Here is a 24,542-nt window from a genome sequence, read left to right on the forward strand (position 1 = left end):
ATCCAGGATCTCATCGTACTATCATGATGTGCACAATATGAGCCTGGGAGTGTTGGGCCTTTGGTGAGGACTCTAGTTAAGTATCTGGTTGCAGACTTTAACATACAAGCTGAAACATGCGGTCTTGCATGTAATCTCAGACACATGTGCTCAATAGAGCTAGTGGCATCACTGTGAGGGGTAGGGATAGGTGTATGAATTAAAAGCAGTCTTAGTTTGCATGTGCACCCTGTCTGCAGCCAGACCCTTCTTGGCTAGTTTTTGGTGTGTTCTACATGTTGATTCTCATAAGGCTAATGTTAGAGGGAGTTAGCCCAATTTAGCTTGTAGAATCATACAGAAAGATACATCCTTTAGCAAAGGTGCAGTATGTAATTGGCTGTTGTCTGTTTGGGGTGTTGACTAAAGCCTGGTTTATATGTCTGCGTTGAGTGATCGGCGTGACCCATGGCGCCTGCCTTGCGTGTAGCCATACATTTATACTTCTGTATGCTGTTTATGTTGCTCTGCAATAACTCTTCTGAAACACTAGCTGGCAGCTAGCTGTGTTGAGTTTCTTTGTGGGTGCTTTTTTTTAACACTACCTTAAAGCAGAGGTTCTCAAAGTGGGGGTCGGGACCCCCCGAGGGGTCGCGGGACAATGAAGGGGGGGTCGCCTGGTGATTTTTTAAAAAATCAATTAATTTTTATTAAACCTTAAGACTTACAGTATTTTATCAATAACCTACTGTAGAGAAAAAAATAGTCGTTTATAGTTATTATAAACTATATAGTTACTATAGTAGCTTATAGTTACTAGTTCTATTGGATTGCGACTTCTCGGGTAATTACATTATACTAAAGACACAGCAATACTGTCAGATGCAGCAGATTGATTTTGTAACATCAGGTTGAACTTTCTAGCCCATTTACAGCACTGACATAATTAAAAAAAAAAAACCAAAGAATAGACTTGGGTCATACAAGCTTTCTGTATTTATAACCACCACCTCAGAGAATATTGGGAATCACGAGTCCCTGGCATTGTCATTTTGGGGGTCGCTGGCTGAAAAGTTTGGGAACCCCTGCCTTAAAGAACAAGTAGCTAAAACTCACTCATTCAGAAGGAGGAACTGGCTGACGTGCAACAACTTTAAACATAAGGTAAACACAAAACTAAAGTTTTCATTTGGAGCTCTTCACAGGACTCAACACTTGTAAACACAAACTCCATCAGGCTTGCAGAATATATACTCATCACAGCTACCAAACTGACCAATCACACAGCTTGCGCTATGCGTCATTGCGACGTGTAGTTAGTTTTTGAAAGGTCTACTTTTGCGCACTGTTTGTGTTGCTCTGCAACGCTAGCTGGCAGTGATGTTTTTATGTTCCTCTGTGTCAAGTTTCTTCGCTGGTGTTTTGTTTTTTCTGAACGCTACCTTAACCTATAAGTGGCTCAAATTGGCTAATTTTGAGGCAGGAACTGGTGGACGTGCAACAGCCTTAATCATAAGCTAAACACAAAACAAAAATTTTCATCTGGAGCTCCTTCACGGGACTCCACACCTGTAAATACTCGCGTGCCTCTCAGTCCCGCCCACACTTGTCAGCGCTACCAAATCGACCAATCACAGTTGGTGACGGCCACAGTGAGGGCTATGCCACGAAGCGTATGCTGCGCCGGACCATACGTGTGGATTGATGCAGAAGTATAATTTAGCCTCAAGGCAACTACATGTCAGCTAGTAGTCAATTAAGTACAGTGGAAAAAAAAGAATGTTAGTGGGTATAGAATAAACTGGCATGTATATATATATATATATATATATATATATATATATATATATATATATATATATATATATATATATATATATATATAATGTTTAAAAGAATCCTTAGCACATTCTCTAGTCTTAAAATATTTGTCCTGTTATGTAACAAGGAATATTGGACAAAATTTGTGAGAAGTAAGTTTTCCAGAATGTGACCGCAAATGCAAAAAGTTGATACTCTTTTTTGGTTGAACTCTCCCTTTAAATTTTGTAAGGTTTTTTTTTTTACCATTACATAATAAACTTTTGAAAATGATAGAAAAATGACACTTTTCTGGTTTGAAAAGAGTGACAAAACTGTTTACTTTTGGATCAATTATCCTTTTTTTTTCTTTTTTTTTTTTACATATTTAAGTATATTTTGGGTGTGCGTCTGTGTGAGTAAATGCTGCACTTGCTGACTTTAGAGATCAGTATTTGGAGTTGCTGATCATATCAGCGGTCTGGTCTTCTAGGAATGCTAGATGGTCACAGGTGGCCATTAGTTATCCCGCTAAATGATTCAGGTCACATCGGTCAACATTCCGGAACTCTCCTAGACTAGACCACTCTGGAAAAGGGGGAAGATCCACCTCTAAATCTCTCCAGCCCAAATGCAGTTTCAGCATTGACATAATGGAGGTTTATGACAAATGTTGAGTAGATTCTGTGAGGTTCATTAATGTGTGCCATTTTACTCAGCCAGCAAGTGGCATCAGTGCGGTGGTCTTCTGTTTTCCAGCAGAGCTCACAGAGCCCTGGTTGCCCCGTTCTGTGCTTTTGGAGGCTTGTTAAACTGAAGTAAGCCTTTTGGGTCGTCTACTTCTGTAAATTTTAACCTTTTTTTGATGGGTTACATGTTCTAATTATTTTCAGAATGTGTGTGGAGAATCTCTTTTCTTCTCTCTTTTTCACTCGCATTATAAAGCTGACTCTGTTATTGAGACCAGGCCCAGATTCTGGGCCCCTGAGATGAGCTGCACTACTTTTAAAGTGGCTTCATAGACCAGCTCTTCTGACACTGACTAGCCTTCTCCAACCCATAGCTGACTGTATTTCCGATAGCTCAGCTTTATGTATATCATAAATGTTTCTGATTGCACAAATGAGCCTTTGCTAATATGTGCCTGTTTTCCTTCAGATTCTTTCAAAGGATTTCTGTGGACTGTTAAAAATTGTGGTAACACTTTACAATAAGGTTCATTAGTTAATGTATTTACTAACATGAACTAATCATGAACAACACATGTACAGCATTTATTAATCATAATTGAACATTTACTAATGCATTATTAACAACCAAGTCCATGTTTGTTAACATTAGTTAATGCACCATGAGTTAACATGAACTAGCAATGAACTACTGTATTTTCATTAACTAACGTCAACTAACATAAACAAATACAGCGGTAAATGTATTGTTCATTGTTTGTTCATGTTAGTAAATGCATTAATTAACATTAACTAATGAACCTTATTGTAAAGTGTGACCAAAATTGTTAAATTATTACAATAATATCATTAAAAACCACTGAATAAAATCAGTGCTTGATTTCTCAGTCGAAACATTTTACAACCTATTTAAAATTACACAGCAACATTTTGGGTTTTCATAAATTTATATTCGAAAATGTTCAAACACACCCACAGATCTACATCTAAAAAAGAAGCAAAAGCTTGTAGACAAAGTGGCAACAGTGACATTTTAAGATTTACTGAAAATAAACCTCCTTTTGAAAAAGATGTGCTCTAGAGCATGCAGTGAACCCACTTTAAAACCCACTTTTATGGTTATAAATAGGCTATGGTGAATGAACATAAGAAATTAGCATTCCAACCTCTCTTTAGCTTACCCCAGTTGTCAAATTTTAAGTTAAAATATTTTCATCTTTGATCGGTTCAAATTCGATTAGAATTTTGTTGCTGAGAATTGAAGCTTATCATCAAGTCGGTTGTTTTTTTTAATTGGTAAAGTGCTGAATGGCAATGATCTGGGGTTTCACCTGTTGTTAAAACCGAGAAACCTGCAGTCAAAAATTAAAAGTGATGGAGTCTGCACACTTGTTTGTATGGTGGCCGAGAGAGCTTAACGTTCTGCAATTTAAGAAAACCGTTTGACAGCACATGTGCTGCAAAACCTCACAGCACAAACACATTAAAAAGCACACTGCATTTTACTCAATGCAAACAAATGAATAAAACGTGCTGCATTTTCTCACAGTGCAAACAATTTACGAAAACATCCTGCATTTTCTCACAACACTTGCAAAAATAACGGAACACAACATGAATGTTTAAAGGGAACCCAAAAAACATGATGGATGTCACTGTGCTGTGAAAATGGCTGCTTCCAAAACCGCCTTCTACTCAGGTACTTCATTTGAATTTAAATGTACCACTCGACCGTAAGAAAAGTACGTTCTATACAGTATGAATGTGAGCAGTATGAATGGAACTTGGACATACTATATCTGCCATCTTGTCATAATCATGTGACATACCAGCCTGAGCTGTGTAGCTTCACTCCCATTATTAATTATTGTTATGCAGTGTCACACAAAAAGTGCTGCTATATTAATGTGCATATCACACTTTCGGCCGGCCGCATATATGATCTACACTTTACCCCCATTTATGAATTCTCTTGCAGGGCATCATGGGATAGCACAGCAGTCATCAGTTAGTGAAGTTGTAGGTCATCTTTGAAAGATGAATAATTTTTAACCTTATCTTTTGTATTTTATTATCATAATTAAGCATAACATAAATAGTCGGGTCTATCACATTTTAGGGTCTCCTTGAAACTCAACTGTATAGTATATAGTGTCGTCATAAATGGAACACTAATGTTTTTACTAAGCGGAAATTCAAACCGTGTCCCTGATGACATTTGATGGTTGCCAAATTAGTGAAATAAATGGCCAAACTACCAAATATTACCTGCCATGAGTATAACCACATTTACCATCAGGAGGTGACATAATCCCTCTTCGTTTGCATTCACAATCCAAAATAAATAAAGTAATCCAACATGAGTGCCCCAAATGATCGGTCCCATGCTGTTACTTGAGCAAAGCTGCGACTATTGAGTGTGTAAAGTGTCCATCATTCCACCCTTCATTTTACCGGCTAAATGAGAGCATCATCCGGGTAACTGAACTGCACTTATTGTTTTTAGAGTTTTCAGTGTGAACACACTACTTACACTATTTATACTGCAAAATGGCATAGAAAAGTGTATAAGTATGAGATTTGGGACGCTTTTTGAGTTTTATTGCACTTTGTTGTTGACAGAGTATCCAAGACACAATGTTCAAAGGCCCGGTCCTCTTTTGGAAAAGTGGGCAGTTAACAGCAGCTTATATTATACATATACATTAAAAGGCCCACACACACACACACACACACACACACACACACACACACACACACACACACACACACACACACACACACACACACACACACACACACACACACACACACACACACACACACACACACACACATACACAAAATGCACGTTTCAGCATTGTATTTTGAGCTGGAACTTTACACCTGAGACTTACAGTACATTACATCTTGTAAAAAGAATAACATAACCTATTTTAAGGTCATGAGCAAGTTTTTAATGTACACTTCAGAAGCCTTTTGTTTGATTAATCTTCTCTACAACAACAGTTCATAAAAATATACTTTTGAGATTAAAGTACTGCCATTCAACAGCTTTAAGCACACTTCTTTTCCTCCTAATACGGCCATCTGAAGATACTCTAGAAGCGCGAGTGCTCCTTTCATCTCAGGGTCTTGTGGGCACTAAAAGGTTAACCAGAACATGAGAGACTGACTCATCTCTATCAATTTGTTTGTGAAACAGTGGAAACTGCCTGCAGGCTTGTGTATGTGTGTGAAATATTAGTTCTCCTCCTCTTCCCGCAGGCACACTTTGTACCTGAAGTGGAGTCGGCAGAGATTGGCCCTCCTTCAGCTTATCTCTCTGGGTTTCTCCACACCCTCTCCTCTGCTCGCCTGTGCTGGTCACATGCTTGACCTGCTCGACTGGCCTGAACCACACCTGTCCCACATACCTGCTTCACACCTGTACTGTACCCAATGACACTTTAGTGAGTACACACGCACACAGACATGCACGCACACACAGAGTTTGCTTTGGGGGATGTTGGTGAATTGATCATAACATCCTATAGTATCAATATTAACATTGAAACTGGGTTGGTATTAAGCTGATGAGATTGATACTTTAGTTTAAAGTTTATAACTCCCATTCTTTAATGTGTAGATGTGCTACTGTCATATATTGTTGTTCCTCCCCTGCTGTGTTTAGTTGTTCTTTTATCACATGACCAAGTGCTTTTGGCTGTTGTGAGTGAGACTTTAAGAAACAAGAGTGTGAAACTTTTATGAAGACAATGTTCTCCAATAAAATAAAATTAAATAAAATTAAATTAAGAAAAAGAGCGGGGGCACTTTAGATCATTTTGGAAGGGCACTTTCTGTGTGCACGTGCCTGCATTTTTGTCACTCTGGATTTCAGAGCCAGGTCTTCTTGTAGCAATGGACTGCACATTTTTTACAAGATTTGGGACTTCTTCCTTCATTTATTAGATAAGAATTGACTCACCGTTTAGTAATCCTAAAAAATGCGACTGTTTATTCTGTATGTGCACTGTGTTTGTTGTGACTAACTTTAATATATATTTAATTTCATTGGAATGTGTGTTAAATTGAGATTGTTTTCATGTTTTTTTTTTTTATAAAATTGCCCTTTTTATTATTTTTTAATGTAATTTTTAATTAAAAAAATTTTTTTTTGCATGTATATATATGTATATATATATATATATATGTATTCAGTTCAGTTCAGTTCAAGTCAGAATTATTAGCGCCCGAATTATTGCCCCCCCCCCCCCCCCGTTTATTTTTTCCTCCAATTTTTGTTTAACGGAGAAAAGAATGACTGATTTATTTTATCTTTGCCATGATGACAGTGCATAATATTTTACTAGATATTTTTCAAAACAATTTCTATACAGCTTAAAGTGACATTTGAAGGCAAGTCTTTTATTTTAGCTGAAATAAAACAATTAACATTTTCCCCAGAAGAAAAAATATTATCCGACATACTGTGTAGATGGCATCGCAGTGGTGCCGTAGGTAGTGCTGTCATCTTACAGCAAGAAGACCCATCAGCTGGGTCAGTTGGCATTTCTGTGTGGAGTTGTTCTCCCTGTGTTCGTGTGGGTTTCCTCCGGGTGCTTTGGTTTCCCCCACAGTCCAAAGACATGTGGTACCGATGAATTGGGTAGGCTAAATTGTCGTAGTAATTGTCTCACACATGAATGAGTGTTTGTTTGGATATTTCCCAGAGATGTGTTGCAGCTGGAAGGGCATTCGCTGCGTAAAAACGTGCTATATAAGTTGGTGGTTCATTCCGCTGTGGTGACCCCAGATTAATAAAGGGACTAAGCCAAAAAGAAAATGAATGAATGAATACTGTGAGAATTTCTTTGCTCTGTTGAACATCATTTATGATTTTTTTTTTTTAAGAAAAAAAATTAAAAGGGGAGCTAATAATTTTGACTTCAACTGTACATAATGTATTAAAATACCATATCTAAAAAGTGTAAGTTGTTCAAATGTAATTTTTTTAAACTTATACAGACAGGTTAAAGTCAGTTCAATGTAAAATAAAATAACTTAAATCTAGAAGGCAACCATACGTTTTTAGAGTGCTGTTTATTCTCCATGCCATGTGCGTGAGGAGAGCAGATGATTGGCTTCTCTGTCATTAGAGCACATCGCCGTTGCTGTTAAACCTTCATCCGCTAGATTAAAAACGCGGCAAGCCCTTTAATGTTCATGAACTTCCACACTGCAAACAATTACCTAAAAATAACAAAATTATCATAACCCGAGCCCCTCTCTGCCAAGGCAAAGGGCAAATAATTAGAGTGAGAAAGTGTGTTTTCATTGTGTAAAGCACACATGCAGTCGCTCCAAATTGCCAGTGTCTGTGTCTCATCTGGTCAGTCAATAAACTTTGCTGTAAAAGAGGGGAAAAATGCTTCCATGGCAAATTATGGTTTTTTTTTCTGTATCAAATTTTCCACTATTGCCTACCATTTAATCTTTTCTTCAAAAGCTCATTAAACTTCAGTGCTAATGAACATTTAATGAGAGCTGTTTTAACTTAAAGCAAACCTGATTTTATTTATTTTATTTTCTTGGTTTATCTTAAACATTTTTAGGCTTTATTTAAGATTGGCTGATTCGCTAAGTATTTGTCTCTCCTACTTAGGGTGACCAAACCCTTAATACATTTATACAAACAAAGCTGCTTTAAAAACGGAGAAGCATCGATGGAGGCGTTGGAGCTGGAGCTGGAAGAAGTGGAGTCCCAGATCCGTGCGCTGGTGGTAAGACGGTCGCGGCTACGGGAACGGCTTCTAGCCGTACCTAATGCTAAGGCCGTCTCATCACCTAAGGTACGTGGAAATTACAACCACATCATTCCCTCTACCTCAACCCCGCGTCCTTCTCTGTCCAGGCCCAGCGCACCCGGGGCGCGGCTCAGCCAGGCGTCGTTCACGCCGACACCCGGCTACCACGGCGCCTGGGTGCAGCCGCGCAAGGTGCTTCCCAGATCCCGGGGCAGAACGTCTCCGCCTGTGTTCGAGATCTCCACGGAGAACCGCTTCTCCCCTCTCCGCGAGTCGGGTCCCGATGTGGCCATCATCGGTGACTCGATCGTTCGTCACGTCCGTGCCGCCTCCTCAAAAGGTAATAAAGTACGTACTTTCTGCTTTCCTGGTGCCCGTGTGAAAAATATTTCTACACAGATTCCAACCATCCTGGGCGCTGCCGAGAGCCCTGGTGCCGTTGTCCTCCACGTGGGGACAAACGACACCGGGCTCCGGCAGTCGGAGATCCTGAAGAAGGACTTCAGGAGCCTGATCGAGACGGTTCGACGCACCTCGCCCGCCACGCAGATCATCGTTTCTGGGCCGCTTCCTACCTACCGCCGAGGAAATGAAAGGTTCAGTAGACTTTTAGCTTTGAATGAATGGCTAATAACATGGTGTAAAGAACAGAAATTGCTCTTTGCTAATAACTGGAATCTTTTCTGGGAGCGTCCTAGGCTCTTCCGTCCTGACGGCCTGCACCCCAGTCGAGCCGGAGCTGAACTCCTGTCGGACAACATCTCCAGACTACTTCGCACCATCTGACTAGCAGGTAAAAATTCACAAAATTCACACAATAGCCACCTAGACTCTTGTTCACCCCACTTAAACATCAGTAACGCATATCTGGCGAATCCTATAGAGACTGTGTCTGTTCCTCGTATTATTAGATTAAGAAATAAACGTACTGTGTGCTCCAGGAAAAATCTAGTAAGAATCAAACCAGAAAAACCAGTAGAAAGTGAAAATACAAATTTCGTAAAACTTGGTCTCCTAAACATCAGATCACTTGCACCTAAAGCACTTATCATTAATGAAATAATAACAGAAAACAATCTTAATGCACTCTGTCTCACTGAAACCTGGCTGAAACAAAATGACTATATTAGCTTAAATGAAGCAACTCCTCCAGGATTCTTATATAAACATGAGGCTCGTCAAACTGGTCGTGGTGGTGGAGTTGCATCAATCTTTAGTGATTTCCTTAATATTAAACAGAGAAACGGACTTATGTTTAGCTCCTTTGAAGTATTATCGCTTAATGTTCAGCTTCCAGATACTATACAAAAACCTATGTTATCTCTCGCTTTAATCACCATATATAGACCCCCAGGACCCTATGTCAAATTTCTAAAAGAATTTTCTGATTTTATTTCTGACTTACTAGTCAAAACTGATAAAATACTAATTGTAGGTGACTTTAACATCCACATAGATGACGCTAATGATACATTAGGGCTCGCGTTTATGGATTTAATACACTCACTTGGGATAAAGCAAAACGTTGTGGGTCCAACCCATCGCTTAAAGCATACATTAGATCTAATTCTGTCTTATGGAATCGAGGTTATTGACGTAGACATTATACCACAAAGTAATGATATGACAGATCACTACCTCTTACTATATAAGCTATGTTTACCTGAAATCAGCAAACCCGCTCCAATACTCCGCCCTAGTAGAACTATTGTTCCGTCAACTAAAGATGAATTTATAAATAACTTACCTGATCTCTCTCTATTTCGTAATGCACCCGCAAACTCAAATGATCTTGATGTAGTAACCAGCAGTATGGATGCCATCTTTACTAGCACACTAAATACTGTGGCACCCATCAAATTAAAAAAGGCTAGAGAGATTAAAACTATACCATGGTATAATAGTCATACTCGTGCGCTCAAAACAGCAACCCGCGCCCTGGAACGTAAATGGAAAAAAACTAATTTAGAGGTCTTTAGAATTGCGTACAAAGACAGTATGTCCAGCTATAGGAGGGCTCTAAAATCTGCCAGGACCGAGCACCTGCGCAAACTGATAGAAAATAATCATAACAATCCTAGATTTTTATTTAACACCATCTCTAAATTAGCAAATAATCGGTCATCCTTGGAACAAACTACTCCACCGCAAATTAGTAGTGATGACTTCATGAATTTTTTCAGTAATAAAATAGAAGGCTTTAGACAGAAAATAGGAGATGCCAAACTTTCTGCACCGGCTTATACTCCAAATCCTGTAAATATTTCATTAAATCATAATAATAACCTACACTGCTTCAAAATCATAGAACATGAAGAGTTAGTGAAAATTATAAATAGCTCTAAACCAGCTACGTGTATGCTGGACTCAATTCCAACAAAATTACTGAAAGAGCTGCTACCTGCTATAGGAGAACCTCTTCTTAACATTATCAACTCTTCTTTATCTATAGGCCATGTTCCAAACTCTTACAAGCTAGCTGTTATTAAGCCTATTATTAAGAAACCGCAACTAGACACCAACAACTTAGCTAACTATAGGCCTATTTCAAATCTTCCATTTATGTCTAAAATACTAGAAAAAGTTGTTTCCACTCAATTATGCTCTTTTCTGCAGACGAACAATATTTTTGAAGTGTTTCAGTCAGGTTTCAGGGCTCACCACAGTACAGAAACCGCCTTAGTGAAAATAACCAACGATTTACTCTTAGCTGCTGACCGAGGGTGCGTCTCGCTATTAGTTTTACTCGATCTTAGTGCGGCATTTGATACCATTGACCACAATATCCTCATAAATCGCTTAAAGTCTACAGGTGTCCAGGGACAGGCTCTACAATGGTTTAAGTCATACTTAACTGACCGCTACCAGTTTGTAAATCTTAATGGACAGCCTTCACAAATCTGCCCAGTAAAGTATGGGGTGCCTCAAGGATCAGTTTTAGGCCCTTTACTGTTTACAATTTACATGCTACCTATGGGAGACATTATTAGAAGACATGGGATCAGCTTTCACTGCTATGCAGATGATACTCAATTATATATTTCCACTAAACCTGACGAGACGTCTGAACTTTCTAAACTAACTGAGTGTATCAAAGACATCAAAGACTGGATGACCAACAATTTTCTTCTCTTAAACTCAGACAAAACAGAATTATTACTTATTGGGCCTAAATCTTGCACACAGCAGATCTCGCAACTCAATTTACAATTAGAGGGATACAAAGTTAGCTTTAGCTCTACTATAAAAGATCTGGGTGTCATATTAGACAGCAATCTAACTTTTAAAAACCATATATCCCATGTCACAAAAACTGCCTTCTTTCATCTGAGAAATATCGCTAAATTACGAAATATGCTATCCATTTCAGATGCAGAAAAGCTAGTCCATGCTTTTATGACTTCGAGACTGGATTACTGTAATGCTCTATTTGCTGGCTGCCCAGCATCCTCTATTAACAAACTTCAATTAGTGCAAAATGCAGCAGCCAGAGTTCTGACCAGGTCTAGAAAATATGATCATATAACCCCAATTTTATCCTCCTTACACTGGCTGCCTGTTAAATTTCGTATTGAATTTAAAATATTACTTCTCACCTATAAAGCTCTAAATAATCTAGCTCCTGTTTATCTAACCAACCTTCTGTCTCGCTACGAACCAACTCGCTCCTTAAGATCTCAAAATTCAGGGCTTCTGGTAGTACCTAGAATAGCAAAATCAAGTAAAGGAGGTCGAGCCTTCTCTTTCATGGCTCCTACACTCTGGAATAGCCTTCCTGGTAATGTCCGAGGCTCGGACACACTCTCCCAGTTCAAAACTAGATTAAAGACCTATCTGTTTAGTAAAGCATACACTCAGTGCATCACCTAGCAGGTTCCACACTGGCTTCTACATCTTGCTTATATACACTATGAACAGCAGCTACGCTAATTATTCTCTTTATTCTCTATTTTCACCTGGGGATACTCATCCCGAGGTCCTCAGATTAGGCGGAGTCACTGATTGGATCCAAGACCAGCGACGTGATGATCCCAAGGATTCCATATCCGGGACCAGGCCATATCCTGAGCTGCTGCTGCGCTGATGGTCGTGGGGAGTGGAGAACATGAGTCTGATTCCAGCGACGCTCCAGGGACAGACGAGTCTTCATTGAGGCCATCTTCCAGCATAAACCACGGCGAATGAAGTTCTGCACAAGACTTTTGGCCAGCGGAGAAATTAAAATGGTCGTGCCCAACTGAGTCTGGTTCTCTCAAGGTTTTTTTTCTTCACTCCCATCAGGTGAAGTTTTTTTTCCCTCTCCGCTGTCGCCACTGCCTCGCATGGTTCAGGATTGGTAGAGCTACGCATCGTTGAATTTGCTCTTCAGTGTTTGAACTCTCAGTAATGATTAAATCACACTGAACAGAGCTAAACTGAACTGAACTGAACTTAAACACTAAAACCTGAACCACACTGTTCCAGTTACTATGACCATTTATGTGAAGCTGCTTTGACACAATCTACATTGTAAAAGCGCTATACAAATAAAGCTGAATTGAATTGAATTGAACTTTAAGATCTGGTTTGATTACTACTGGTCAACTGAGAGACATTATTATTGTTTATACCGGATAGTAACACGTAGCTTAAATGGGTCTCTTGTGAACAGTTGGGTTTTTAGAAGAGAAAAGATTTTATGACTATACTACTAGAAAAGATTTTATGACTATGTGTACTACTAGTCTTTTTATTTTCAAAAGAAAATTATCAAAAATGTGTTAAAGCAGTAATTTAGTAAAATTATTACATGTTTATATTTAATAAATTTCTTAAATATAACAAAATGCATTATGTAGTTGAGCTGCTTAATGTTTTTTTTTGTGGAAAATATTAAGTCTCATATGTCATATGAGCAACATTAATAAGGTTGTAGCTCTCACACTTGATACATTAAATTTGTCAATAGGGTTTTTTTTGATGAAACTAAATTATTGTCTAAAATAATAACAAATTAAAAATGATGTAATATTAAATCAGTGTGTTTTACTTTAAATCCATACAATGTGTCTATGGTGATTACAATTTCTTAAATTTAAATTAATTAATAGATGAAACATAAAATAAAATCACCCTGACTCAAACATGTTTAAATATCAGCCAATCATTTGTCTCGTAATAAAAACTATTAAACATATATTTATTCATTTATTCATTTTCTTTTTGGCTTAGTCCCTTTATTAATCTGGGGTCGCCACAGCGGAATGAACCGCCAACTCATCCAGCATATGTTTTACACAGCTGATGCCCTTCCAACTGCAACCCATCTCTGAGAAACATCCATACACTCTCATTCCCCATAAACAATTTTGCCAAGCCAATTCACCTCCTCACCTACCCCAAATCTTTGAACTATGGGGGAAACCGGAGCACCCCCACACGAACGCAGGGGGAACATGCAAACTCCACACAGAAACGCCAAGTGACCCAGACGAGGCTCGAACCAGCGACCTTCTTGCTGTGAGGCGATAACACTACCTATTGCGCCACCGCATCGCCTATTAAACAAATATAATATTAAAATAATTTTATAAAACAGTAAAATTATATTAAATAATATAAACTTTAGTTACAAGATAAATGTCTGTATTATCCCTTTTGATCTATTTAATGTGTCCATTGTAAATAAAAGATTGTATTTTTTCCTTTATAACAAAGTCCTTTGTTATAAAGCATTTTATAAAATAAAATAAAATAAAATTTGGGGTGGTACGGTGGCGCAGTAGGCAGTGCTGTCACTTCACAGCAAGAAGGTTGCTGGTCCAAGCCTAGGCTGGGTCAGTTGGCATTTCTGTGAGGAGTTTGCATACTCTCGCTGTGTTCGCGTGGGTTTCCTCCTGGTGCTCCCGTTTCCCCCATTAGTCCAAAGACATGCGTTAAAGGTGATTTTGTAAGCTAAAATTGTCCATAGTGTATGTGTGTGAATGAGTGTGTATGGGTGTTTCCCAGTGATGGGTTGCAGCTGGAAAGGCATCCGCTGCGTAAAAAATATGCTGGGTAAGTTGGCTGTTAATTTCGCTGTGGTGATCCCAGATTAATAAATGGACTAAGCCTAAAACAAAAAAAAATTGTCAGAATGCATGTACACAACATCAGTTTACTTAAAGTTTAAATAAAATAAAATAAAATGAATAAAATAAAATAAAATTGTCAGAATGCATGTATCCAAATCCTTTGTTTATTTAAAGTTTAAATAAAAATAAATAAATAAATATATTAAATAAATTGGTCAGAACGCATGTATACAATCCCTACGTTTATTTAAAGTTCAAATAAAATAAAATAAAATAAACATTACATTATCATTATGGCTAATCTGTCCTGATGTTCACAGGTGTGAGGATCACATGACCTGCAGACCCTGCCTCTCTGAATGCACCTTCCTCTTTCCCTGCTCTGGATTGGCTAACGCTGGCGTTGGATCTCAGGCTGATTGACGGGCACTGCGACTTGAAGGAGAGGGTCAGGGGTGACCCTGGGGCAGCAGTGGGGGCCTGGGTGACTGACGCTGGCTCTCCCTGTCCTCCGGGCTCAGGGATTGACTGTCAGCTTCTCTAATAACGGGTTATAGTGAAAAGGTCAGCTCCAGTCGTCTGACCATGAGAACGGAGAGAAAAAGAGAGATGAACGCAATGCCAGCGGCGGAAATTGATTGTCTGGCAGGGCGAAAGGAAATGAAGAGAAAAAGAAAAATGGAAGGCCGGTAAGCAAAAAAAAAAAAAAGAGAGAGAGAGAGAGAGAGAGAGAGAGAGAGAGAGAGGGAGTGAGACTGGAGGACAGAAGGGTGTCATGGCCAGTCTCAGATATGCATGCCTGCTTTTTAAATTACCATCAGCGCTTTATTACTCTCTCCTCTCTCTGACATCCACAGCACCTGAGAGAGGACTTCCTATACGCACAGCATCGCCACTAAATCTCTGCTAAATAAAAGCAGGAACGTCCGGCGAATACCAAATTGGCCCGCGTGGAGCTGCAGTGGAGGCCGCCAAACGCTGGATGGGTAACAGCTTTTGGCATGTGTACTGATATTATGCACTGATATTATTTGGGGAAAATTGCTTTAGCTAAAATATGTCAGGAGGAACTTCAGGGCATTTTCTATTGATTTTCATCTTGGATATAGTGTACGGTTAGCTCACATAGCAAAAAGAAAAAAAGAAAAAAAAAAGAATCAGGGAAGTTGTGGTTATGAAAATGTATTCAAAATCCTTCAAGACGAAGATAACTGATGTAAGAAACTTTGGTTATTTATTGTGAGTTAGGAATCATCTGATTGGCAAATCAGTTGTAATCACAAGCATGTGATCCTCTCAAAATTAGTTTATAAATCAACTTCACTTATGCATCACTAAAAAAAAAGTTTGAGTGTTTCCCAGTGATGGGTTGCAGCTGGAAGAGCATCCGCTGTGTAGTATATATGATAAGTTGGCATTTCTTCCCATTGTGGTGACCACTGATGAATAAAGGGATTAGGCCGAAAGAAAATGAATTAATAATATAATATAATATAATATAATATAATATAATATAATATAATATAATATAATATAATATAATATAATAAGAGTTTATTAACAGTTAACAGTTTAACTAAGGCAGCCATGACTTCATGGTTAGAGAGTTGTACTTTGGATTCAAAGGTTCATTGTTCGAGTCTCAGCACCATCTCTAAAATAACTCAAACAGTTTACTTTTTAAAATTTGGTGCCTGTCTTGAGGCTTCGTGTAAAACTCACATTCAGATGTATCATCATTCAGTCAACAACTGATGTATATAAGCATTTTTTCTTTTTCTCTAATTTGTTCACATTTTTCTGTCACTGCTTCTGTTACACCATGAATTCAACATCTTTAAATCTACTTTGCAAAATTTGCATAAAAATATGGCATCTGATTGTGATGCTTGTATATTCCTTCTCAAAAATGAGAAGTATCAAGTGACTCGTCAGCTTAATTGGCATCCATTAGTGCTCATCCGAAGCCTTTGGGACTGTTTTGACAGTAGGTCTCTTTTGGCCCTCAGGATTTCTCCATTGGATCTCCACTTGGCTATAACAGACTAAACACAGGCCACTCTTTCAGAAAAAGCTCTACTCTCCAGTTACAACCACCAGCAATGACCCGCGGGGAGGGTCAAGTGCTCTTCTCAAGGTCATGGCAAGAGGGCAGAGGTGTGACGGGGCTGGAGCAGAAGATCAACCTCCAGGGACCTGCTCCATATTGAGCCAAGATGGTCTGCAAACTGAGCACAACCTATAATGAGTGAGTCTTGCATCTGTCTGTATGATGACTTTATCAGCTTTTGTATAAAGTGTAAGCTAACAGCCTAACTAAAACAGTATTCTATTTCAGGTACTGTAAAAAACAGTAAATGTAAGTGTGGCAAATTTGAGAAATTTGTTACCAAATTATCTTTAAGGAGTAGCTTTACGCTTGTTAATTCTGAGGTCATGCTTCATTGTTTTCTGCTTGAAATCCTCTGTCAGATACTAAAACAAATAGTGAGAAATGCTAGTAGGCCTAAGCTTTATTGACATAGATGGTTTCATGAAGATCCTTTAACATGCTCTGAATATTTTCATTCCACAAATAGTTATTTATAGAGAATAATGTTTCTATAGATTATTATTATCAATTAAAAAATGGTTGTTTGAAGAACTGTTCATTATTTTTTCAGCCATCACAGGGAACATTCGAGGTTACAGAAGTAACCCTTCATTCCCCGAGGAGGGGAACGGAAGTGCTATTAAGTGGATTTGATCTTTGTGAAAATCCACGAAATGGGAGGATTTGGTTCAGAAGCCGCTTGTCTGAAAGAGTACTGAACAGGCCAATGAATGCAATGAATTGGCAGCGTAAGCTTGCACAGGTGTGCTTCATTGCCAATTATCCCAGCATATAAGCACACCTGGAGCGAGCAAAAACCATCCTTTTAAGCTGAAGAGACTTTCAAACAGCTAAGAGACAGTCATTATGGCGTCGGAGTATAGCACTTCCGTTCCCCTCCTTGGGGAACGAAGGGTTACTTCTGTAACCTCGAACGTTTCCCTTCGGTTGGGGAACTTCAGTGCTATTAAGTGGATTTGATCTTTGTGAAAATCCACGAAATGGGAGGACTATGGAAAGCGCCATAATGACTGCACCTTACCAACGCCCCCGATGAGGGGATATTTTGGGCACCTATACCCAAAACGCGGGCTGACCAGCGGGCAGATCTACAACGTAGTGGGCGCGCTAGTGACTCCTCCGCTGAGTCAGTGCTGGGGGCCACGGAGGAATCTGCAGGGCTCACCTGACGGGGAACTTTACTGACAGATAAAAAGGCGCACATACCTCCGTGTTAGGGAGAATGGCGCAGCAAGCGTGTTTCAACACCCTACCGAGTTGTTTCCTCAATCACCAAGGGTTACCTAATACCCTTGAGGAAACCGGCTCCACTCGCAGATTGTAAAACCTTGCAAATGTGTTGGGTGTCACCCAGCCCGCAGCTCTACAGATGTCTGTTAGAGAGGCGCCGCGTGCGCGCGCTCGAGAGAATGCGAAGCTCCGAGTGGAGTGCGCACGCACTCTCGGGGGACGCGGCTCACCTCGGCTCTGATAAGCTAGAGAATGGCATCCACAATCCAGTGGGAAACTTATTTCGGTACGGCACTTTCCTGCTGCCGACCGCCATAACAGACGAAGAGCTGTTCAGATGATCTAAACTCTGAGTGCGGTCCGGATAATACACAAGACGCGAACTGGACAATAAAGAAAGGGCTGGGTCTGCCTCCTCCGAGGGCAGCGCTTGCAGGCTCACTACCTAGTATTAAAACGGAGTGGTAGGAACCTTGGGCACATATCGCGGGCGGGGTCTCAGGACGTGAGAGAAAGCCAGCCCAATTACAGGCACGAGTCACTGACTGAAAAATGCCTCCGGGTCCCCGACCCTCTAATCGATATCAACGCGACCAGCAGAGCTGTCTTCAGGGACAGAAAGATACTGATTCGAGGTCCGAAGGGATCTGACGCGGCTTGTGTAGCGAGGGCGAGATCCTAAGAGGGCATGAGAGGGGGCAGGGTGGATTAATTCGCTTAGTGCCCCTGAGGAACCGGATGATGAGGTTATGCGTTCCCATGGTGCTGCCAGCCACCGCGTCATGAGAGCGGAGATGACAGCCACGTAACCTTGAGTGTGGAGGGTGACAGCCTGCTCTCCAGCTTCTCTCGGCGTAAAGAAAGCACAACGCTGATATGGCAAATTACGGGGGTCTTCTCTGCGAGAGACGCACCATTCAGTGAATAGACTCCACTTCAGGGCATAGGCGCGCTCGGGGAGAGGGCTCTAGCCCGAGTGACGGTAATAGCCACCGCAATCGGAGGTTACCTAAGTCTTCCTCGCGTCTAAGGACCTCCAAAGATCGGCGAGGGTGCCAGATGGTGCCCTGTCCCTGAAAAAGTAGGTGCTCTCTCGAAGGGAACTGCCAGGGGAGGGCTATCGTGAGGGAGAGCTCTGACATCCAGGTCCTGTTAAGCCAGAGGGGCGCAACCAGCAACCTGTTCCTCATCCTCCCTGACCTTGCAACTGCGTGAGCATGCTCACTGGGGGAAACGCGTATTTGCGCATGCCCCGAGGCCAGCTGTAAGCCAGTGCATCCGTGCCGAGAGCACTCGGTCAGGGAAAGAACAACTGGCAATGAGCGATCTCGGGGGAAGCAACAGATTGATCTGGGCTTCCCCGAATCGCGCCCATATCACGGCAGCCTTACATCACCAGGACGTAAGGCTGCCGTGAGAGCGCATCGGCTGCACAGTTGAGCTTGCCTGAATATGAATGGTGTGCAGCGATTCCAGCCGCGGATGACTCCAGAGGAGCAGACGGCGGGCGAGCTGAGACATGCGGCGAGAGCGCATACCCCCATACGGCTGATATACGCCGCCGCCACCGTACTGTCCGTCCTGACCAGCACGTGTTGCCGCTCCAGCACCGGAAAAAAACGGTGGAGAGCGAGGAACACTGACAACAGCTCCAGGCGATATGCCAATGTAACTGGGTACCTTTCCACAGGTCCGCAGCCGCATGCCTGCAAAGCACAGCCCCCCAGCCCGTGTTGGAAGCGTCTGTTGAAACGACAACAAGACTGGACGCCTGTCCTAGAGACACCCAGGCCTGTAGGAACGAGGGGTCGCTCCAAGGGCTGAGGGCGCGGCGACACAGCGCAGTAACAGAGACTCGGTGTGCACGCGCGTGCCATGCGCGTCTGGGGACTCGATCGTGAAGCTAGTGCTAAAGTGGTCTCATATAGAGTAATCCGAGCGGCGTGAAGCGGCTGCGGATGCCATATGCCCCAGGAGCCTCTGAAATAGTTTCAGTGGGACCACTATTTTACTGTCGAGCTCTCTCAGACAGTACAGCATCAGCTAAGCGCGCTCTCCGGAGAGGTGCGCTGCCATGGTGACCGAGTCCAGCTCCAGCCCGAGAGAAGAGATCCTCTGCACGGGGGCGAGTTGGCTTTTTTCTCGGTTGACCTGAAACCCCAACAGGTGGAAGTGCCGGAGCACTTTGTCTCTGTGCATAATCAATTGCTCCGAGAAAGGGCAAAAATCAGCCAGTCGTCAAGAAAATTGAGTATGCAGATGCCCTCGAGCCGAAGGGGCTCTAAGGCACCCTTCGCGGGCTTGGTGAGGACCTGCGGAGACAGAGAGAGCCCGGAGGGGAGGGCTTTGTATTGCCAAGCTCGACCTTCAAACGCAAACCGCAAAAACTGACGGTGGCGAGGAAGAGTGGAGACATGGAAATACGCGTCCATCAGGTTTAATGCTGCAGACCAACCCAGAGGATGAACGCACCGGAGGATGCGCTTCTGCGTGAGCATTCTGAACGGCAGCTAGTGCAGACAGAGGTTCAAATGCGCAGCTCTAGGATTGGTCGTGACCCACCAATCTTTTTGGGAACGATGAAGTGTGGGCTGTAAAACCCGCTCTCCATCTCGGCTGGAGGGAGCGGCTCGATTGCATCCTTCGCCAAGAGGACAGCAATCTCCTCTCGCAAGACAGGGGCGGACAGGGGGCTGACCCTGGTGAATACACACCCGTGACTTGGGGGGCCGTTTCGCGAACTGAATCGCATAGCCGAGTCTGATTGTGCATATGAGCCACCGCGAAGAGCTGGCCGGCGCTAACCAGGCAGGCAGAGCTCTCGCTAATGGACTCATCGCTACAAACGCTGACGTACCAGCAGTGGGGCAGCGCGGAGTGGGTGTGCTGATCCGGGAAGAGCGCGGGTCCCACGGAAAAGCTGGAGGTGAGATATTTGCTCTCACTCCGCACCCGAGCTCCGGAGGGGAGGCTCGAGGGGTGGGAGAAAGGAGACCGTCCTCCCAGCGCTCGTGAGCCACTGGCGAAACGCACCGAATCTTCAAGCTAGAAAGCATAGCGTCCCAGACTGGCAGATTTCGGGCTGTCACATCCGGGGAAGTGGAAAAGTGCTCTTTCATGATGTTTTCATGGCAGTAAAAAGTGCCGTTGGAAATGAGGCCCCGCCCTCCAGTAGGGAAAGAGCAAGTTCCCTCTTCTCCAGATGGCCTGTCCCAGGGACGCTTCGCGGTCCGTTGCCGGACTTAGCAACGTTCTGGGCAGGGGGGCTGCCTGCTTCCGAGGTGCCCGACCCGCTCGCTTCGCCAGAGGTGTGTGCGGGGACGGAGCAGCTCTCGTAGGCGGGCGCCTACAGCGAGGAGCAGGTATGAATGGCACGGCGGGCGGAGCGGGCTACAGACCGCTGATAAGACATCACCCATCAACTGCTCTCTCACCGCCTTAAATTCCTGGGTAAATTCACAGACGGTGTTGCCGAACATGGCTTGGGAAATGGGGAAGTCAAGAAAGTGGACTTTGTCGACTTCGCGTATATCAGCCAGGGGTGGCGCTCCTGGATCACTAATGTGGACATCGTCCTCCCCAATGCGCACGCAGCGGACTCAGTAGTCCGAAGAGCTAAGTCGGCGGCGGTGCGTAGCTCGTAAGCCTGGGATGGACCCACTCTCGTGCAGCTTGGCCAGTGCCTGCGCTTGGTAGCGCTGGTAGGTGGCTATTGCATGCAAGGCGAAAGCAGCCTGGCCCGCAGCTATGTAAGCTCTAGCTCTGAGGGAGGCAGATAACTTACAGGCTTTGGATGGGAGACGAGGCGGACCCCGCCAAGAAGAGGCAACGCGCGGATTGACCGCCATCGAGCACTCAACCTGAGGAATCGCCACATACCCCCTGGCTGTTCCACCGTCAAGAGTGGTGAGGGTGGAGGGACACGCAGCACGAGCATAAAAAAGTGCTCTTCAAGACCGCGTGAGCCTACTGTGCACCTCCGGGAAAAAGGGAACGCCCCTCTAGTCGGTCCGGCCGCGGAGCTGGGGGATAAACTATCTCCAACCCACGGCCGAAGCAGCCCGGGAAAGCACGGCTAACATGTCCGTTTCAGGATCCGTAGTGACAGCGCTTACCTACCCGGAGGGGTCGAGCGGGTCTGGATCATCATCGGACAATGAAAGCCCACCCTCAGATGCCGCGGTGGACGTCTGGTCTCCGGTGTCATCGGGCGTAAGGGCTACCATCTGTTAGATGGATCGCTTCCCCCGCCCGAAGCTTGGATGGAGTGCTTAGAGGAGCGGGAGGTCCGCGGGCCCATGGGCGACGGATTATCTCTCGCTAATATTTGAAAAAAAAAAAACTACCAACACTTCCCTTCTTAGACTTTACAGACCTGAAACTTGCCTTTAGTACTTATTCATTGTTGCTCTTATAGTTGTGTAAACTGCTTCCTTGTCCTCATTTGTAAGTCGCTTTGGATAAAAGCGTCTGCTAAATGACTAAATGTAAATGTAAATGTAAATGTCGCTGAAACCCTCAGATCTGCCCGAGTGCCTGCTGCAGAGCAGGGTACAACTGGGGTGGTTCGCCCTTTTGCAAAGGCTAGCCGCGATCTTTACTGCACAACAGTCATGGCATCGCAATGACGACATGAACTGCCCGCGAGCAGCGCATTAACATGCTGGACCTCCCAGGCATGCAACGCAGTGCCCGTGCCCATCATCCGAGGACAGGAAACCACCGCATCCAGAAACGCACAGTCGGAGCGCCGTCCTGAAAAGGACGTGCTGCACGCCTGTGTTGCTCTTCCTGTGAAGTTTGCAACTTTATACGCACCGCTCTGGAGGACCAGACCCAAAGAACGCCAGGCAAGGGAGAAACCCAGCTCGACCGTCTGCCGCTGCGTGTACACACTCTGGACCGGGAGAATGCTCTCGTTCGCTCAGAACCGCTGGTCACAGCAGGAGGAACCCTCATCGACTCGATCAGAAAGTCACTGAAGCAAAAAGGATGGCGTTTGCTCGCTCCAGGTGTGCTTATATGCTGGGATAATTGGCAATGTAGCACACCTGTGCAAGCTTACGTTGTCAATTCATTGCATTCATTGACCCGTTCAATACTCTTTCAGACAAGCGGCTTCTGAACCGAATCCTCCCATTTCGTGGATTTTCACAAAGATCAAATCCACTTAATAGCACTGAAGTTCCCCAACCGAAGGGGAACCACATTTTTGGCTCCTCCTGGAGCCTTTATTTTAAAAATGTGTTAAGTAATAACAATAGTAAAAACCACAATCTAAACTTTTATAATTATACTGTAATTTAGTATTACAAAGATAATAACTCATCTTTATTTGTTAAAATATTTGAATGGGAATATTATAGGCCCTATCACACACCTGGCGCAGTGGGGCACAAGACGCAGCGCAATAGTCTTTTGGTAGTTTCAGCTTGGCGCAAGGGTCGTTTTGAGGCGTTGCGCTATGCTGTTTAAATAGCAATTGCATTAGCGCTCATATGTGCGCTTATAGGCGTTCTGGTCTAAAAAGGGAGGCTTTCTTAGGCGGACCGCTAGCTGGCGCGTTGCTATTTTGAGAAACTATAATAGATTTTTCATTAGACCAAAACTAACCCAGTCTAAACTCTGGCGCAGAGTTGCGCCTCGCTTACGCACTGCTTAATACGCACAAGAGAGCAGGCAAATATCTTATAAATCTTATATAAATATAAAGGATTAAAATATTACGAAACATATTATTTTCTAGCCTACATAAATAAGAAAAACCACTGTTTTTATGTCTTCTTCATCTCAGGAAGCTTTTTCAGTTCATTCATAACAATTTGCTTTTGTATAATGGTATTATTATTAGCAGTATTATTTAATATATCCATATTTATATTTGTTTTATTAAAAACAAGCTTTGATTTGCCCACCTGTCAGGTTTTAGACCATATGGGGCATGGCAGGTGTATTTGGAAATAACTCAGTATTTTGACCACACTTGGTCATTATTGTTCATTTATTCCTTTGCTAGAAATTAGAACTGAATTTAGAAAAAGTTTTGAAACAAATCTTTGCGCTTAACAAACGAAATTAATTATTTATAGGTTATTGATGTCTGTGCTAAAGGTTTCCCTATCCAAAAGCGAAAGTAAAAGTAGATCCATTACCTCTCATTCTCACGCAGTAGATGCTCTGTTTAACAGTTTTCTGTTAAAAAACTGTTAACTGTTAACTGTTTGCATGTGAAATGCTCATTTTTTCCACTTAGACTTACTTTGCGTCCTGTAAATAGCGAATGCGCCCTTGGCGCGACGCAGCTGGGTCTTAAAGGGAATGGGAGATGAGACTCTAACTGGTTTATTCTCAGAACACACCTATAACTCATTAAGAACATAAACTCAACCCTTTTACACCATGTGCCTTGGCGCAAAGCAGGTTTTCCCGTCCATAAATTAGCAAAAATGCGTTCTGACACGCCCTGAAAGCATTTGCACCCTGCGTTTTGCGCTCAGCGCATGGACCGTCAAAGTAGAGCCCTATAAGTCTAGGGAGTTTGAAGTGTGAGTTTTCAAAAGCTTGAATGTGTAATTTGACCGAACAGAGGTAATCATGGTTATTGAGATAATACTAGGCTAGTAGTAGAGAGTAGTAAAGGCTTAACTTCAACATTTTTTCATATGCAGGACAGAAAACCAAAAGTTTGAAAAGAGATTTTTTGGTCATCTGAAGTCTGAATTGATCGAAATTACATTACAAACTTTAATGTAGTGAAATATTATTTAAATTTAAAATAGCTGTCCAAAAATAGTCCTGCTATTCCTAAAATAGCAGTCATTTCTAAAGGTTAAGGTTTAGCTGTAAACTTAGAAATTACTATATTTACATTTTAGCTTTAAAGGGACAT

At 42.5% G+C, this 24,542-nt stretch overlaps 2 protein-coding genes across 2 annotated transcripts in view; one reads left to right on the forward strand and one right to left on the reverse strand.

Moving 5' to 3' along the window:
• Positions 1-24,542, reverse strand: part of pdlim1 (PDZ and LIM domain 1 (elfin)) — a 579,513-nt gene that overhangs the window by 196,232 nt on the left and 358,739 nt on the right. The window lies entirely within an intron of this gene.
• On the forward strand, positions 8,085-12,804 carry LOC147841080 (uncharacterized). Its single transcript, XM_087279485.1, has 2 exons — positions 8,085-8,853; positions 8,956-12,804. The coding sequence occupies exons 1-2, from the start codon at positions 8,177-8,179 to the stop codon at positions 9,041-9,043; spliced, it is 765 nt and encodes a 254-aa protein (XP_087135611.1). The 5' UTR covers positions 8,085-8,176; the 3' UTR covers positions 9,044-12,804.

The sequence above is a fragment of the Danio rerio genome, chromosome 13 (assembly GCF_052040795.2).
Source record: "Danio rerio strain M-AB ecotype USA chromosome 13, GRCz13ab, whole genome shotgun sequence".
Lineage (NCBI taxonomy): Eukaryota > Metazoa > Chordata > Actinopteri > Cypriniformes > Danionidae > Danio > Danio rerio.

Coding starts and splice junctions, on each gene's coding strand:
- LOC147841080 (XM_087279485.1), top strand. CDS start 8,177: ATGGAGGCGTTGGAGCTGGAGCTGGAAGAAGTGGAGTCCCAGATCCGT. Junction 8,854..8,955: donor TACCGCCGAGGAAATGAAAG/GTTCAGTAGACT, acceptor GGAGCGTCCTAG/GCTCTTCCGTCCTGACGGCC.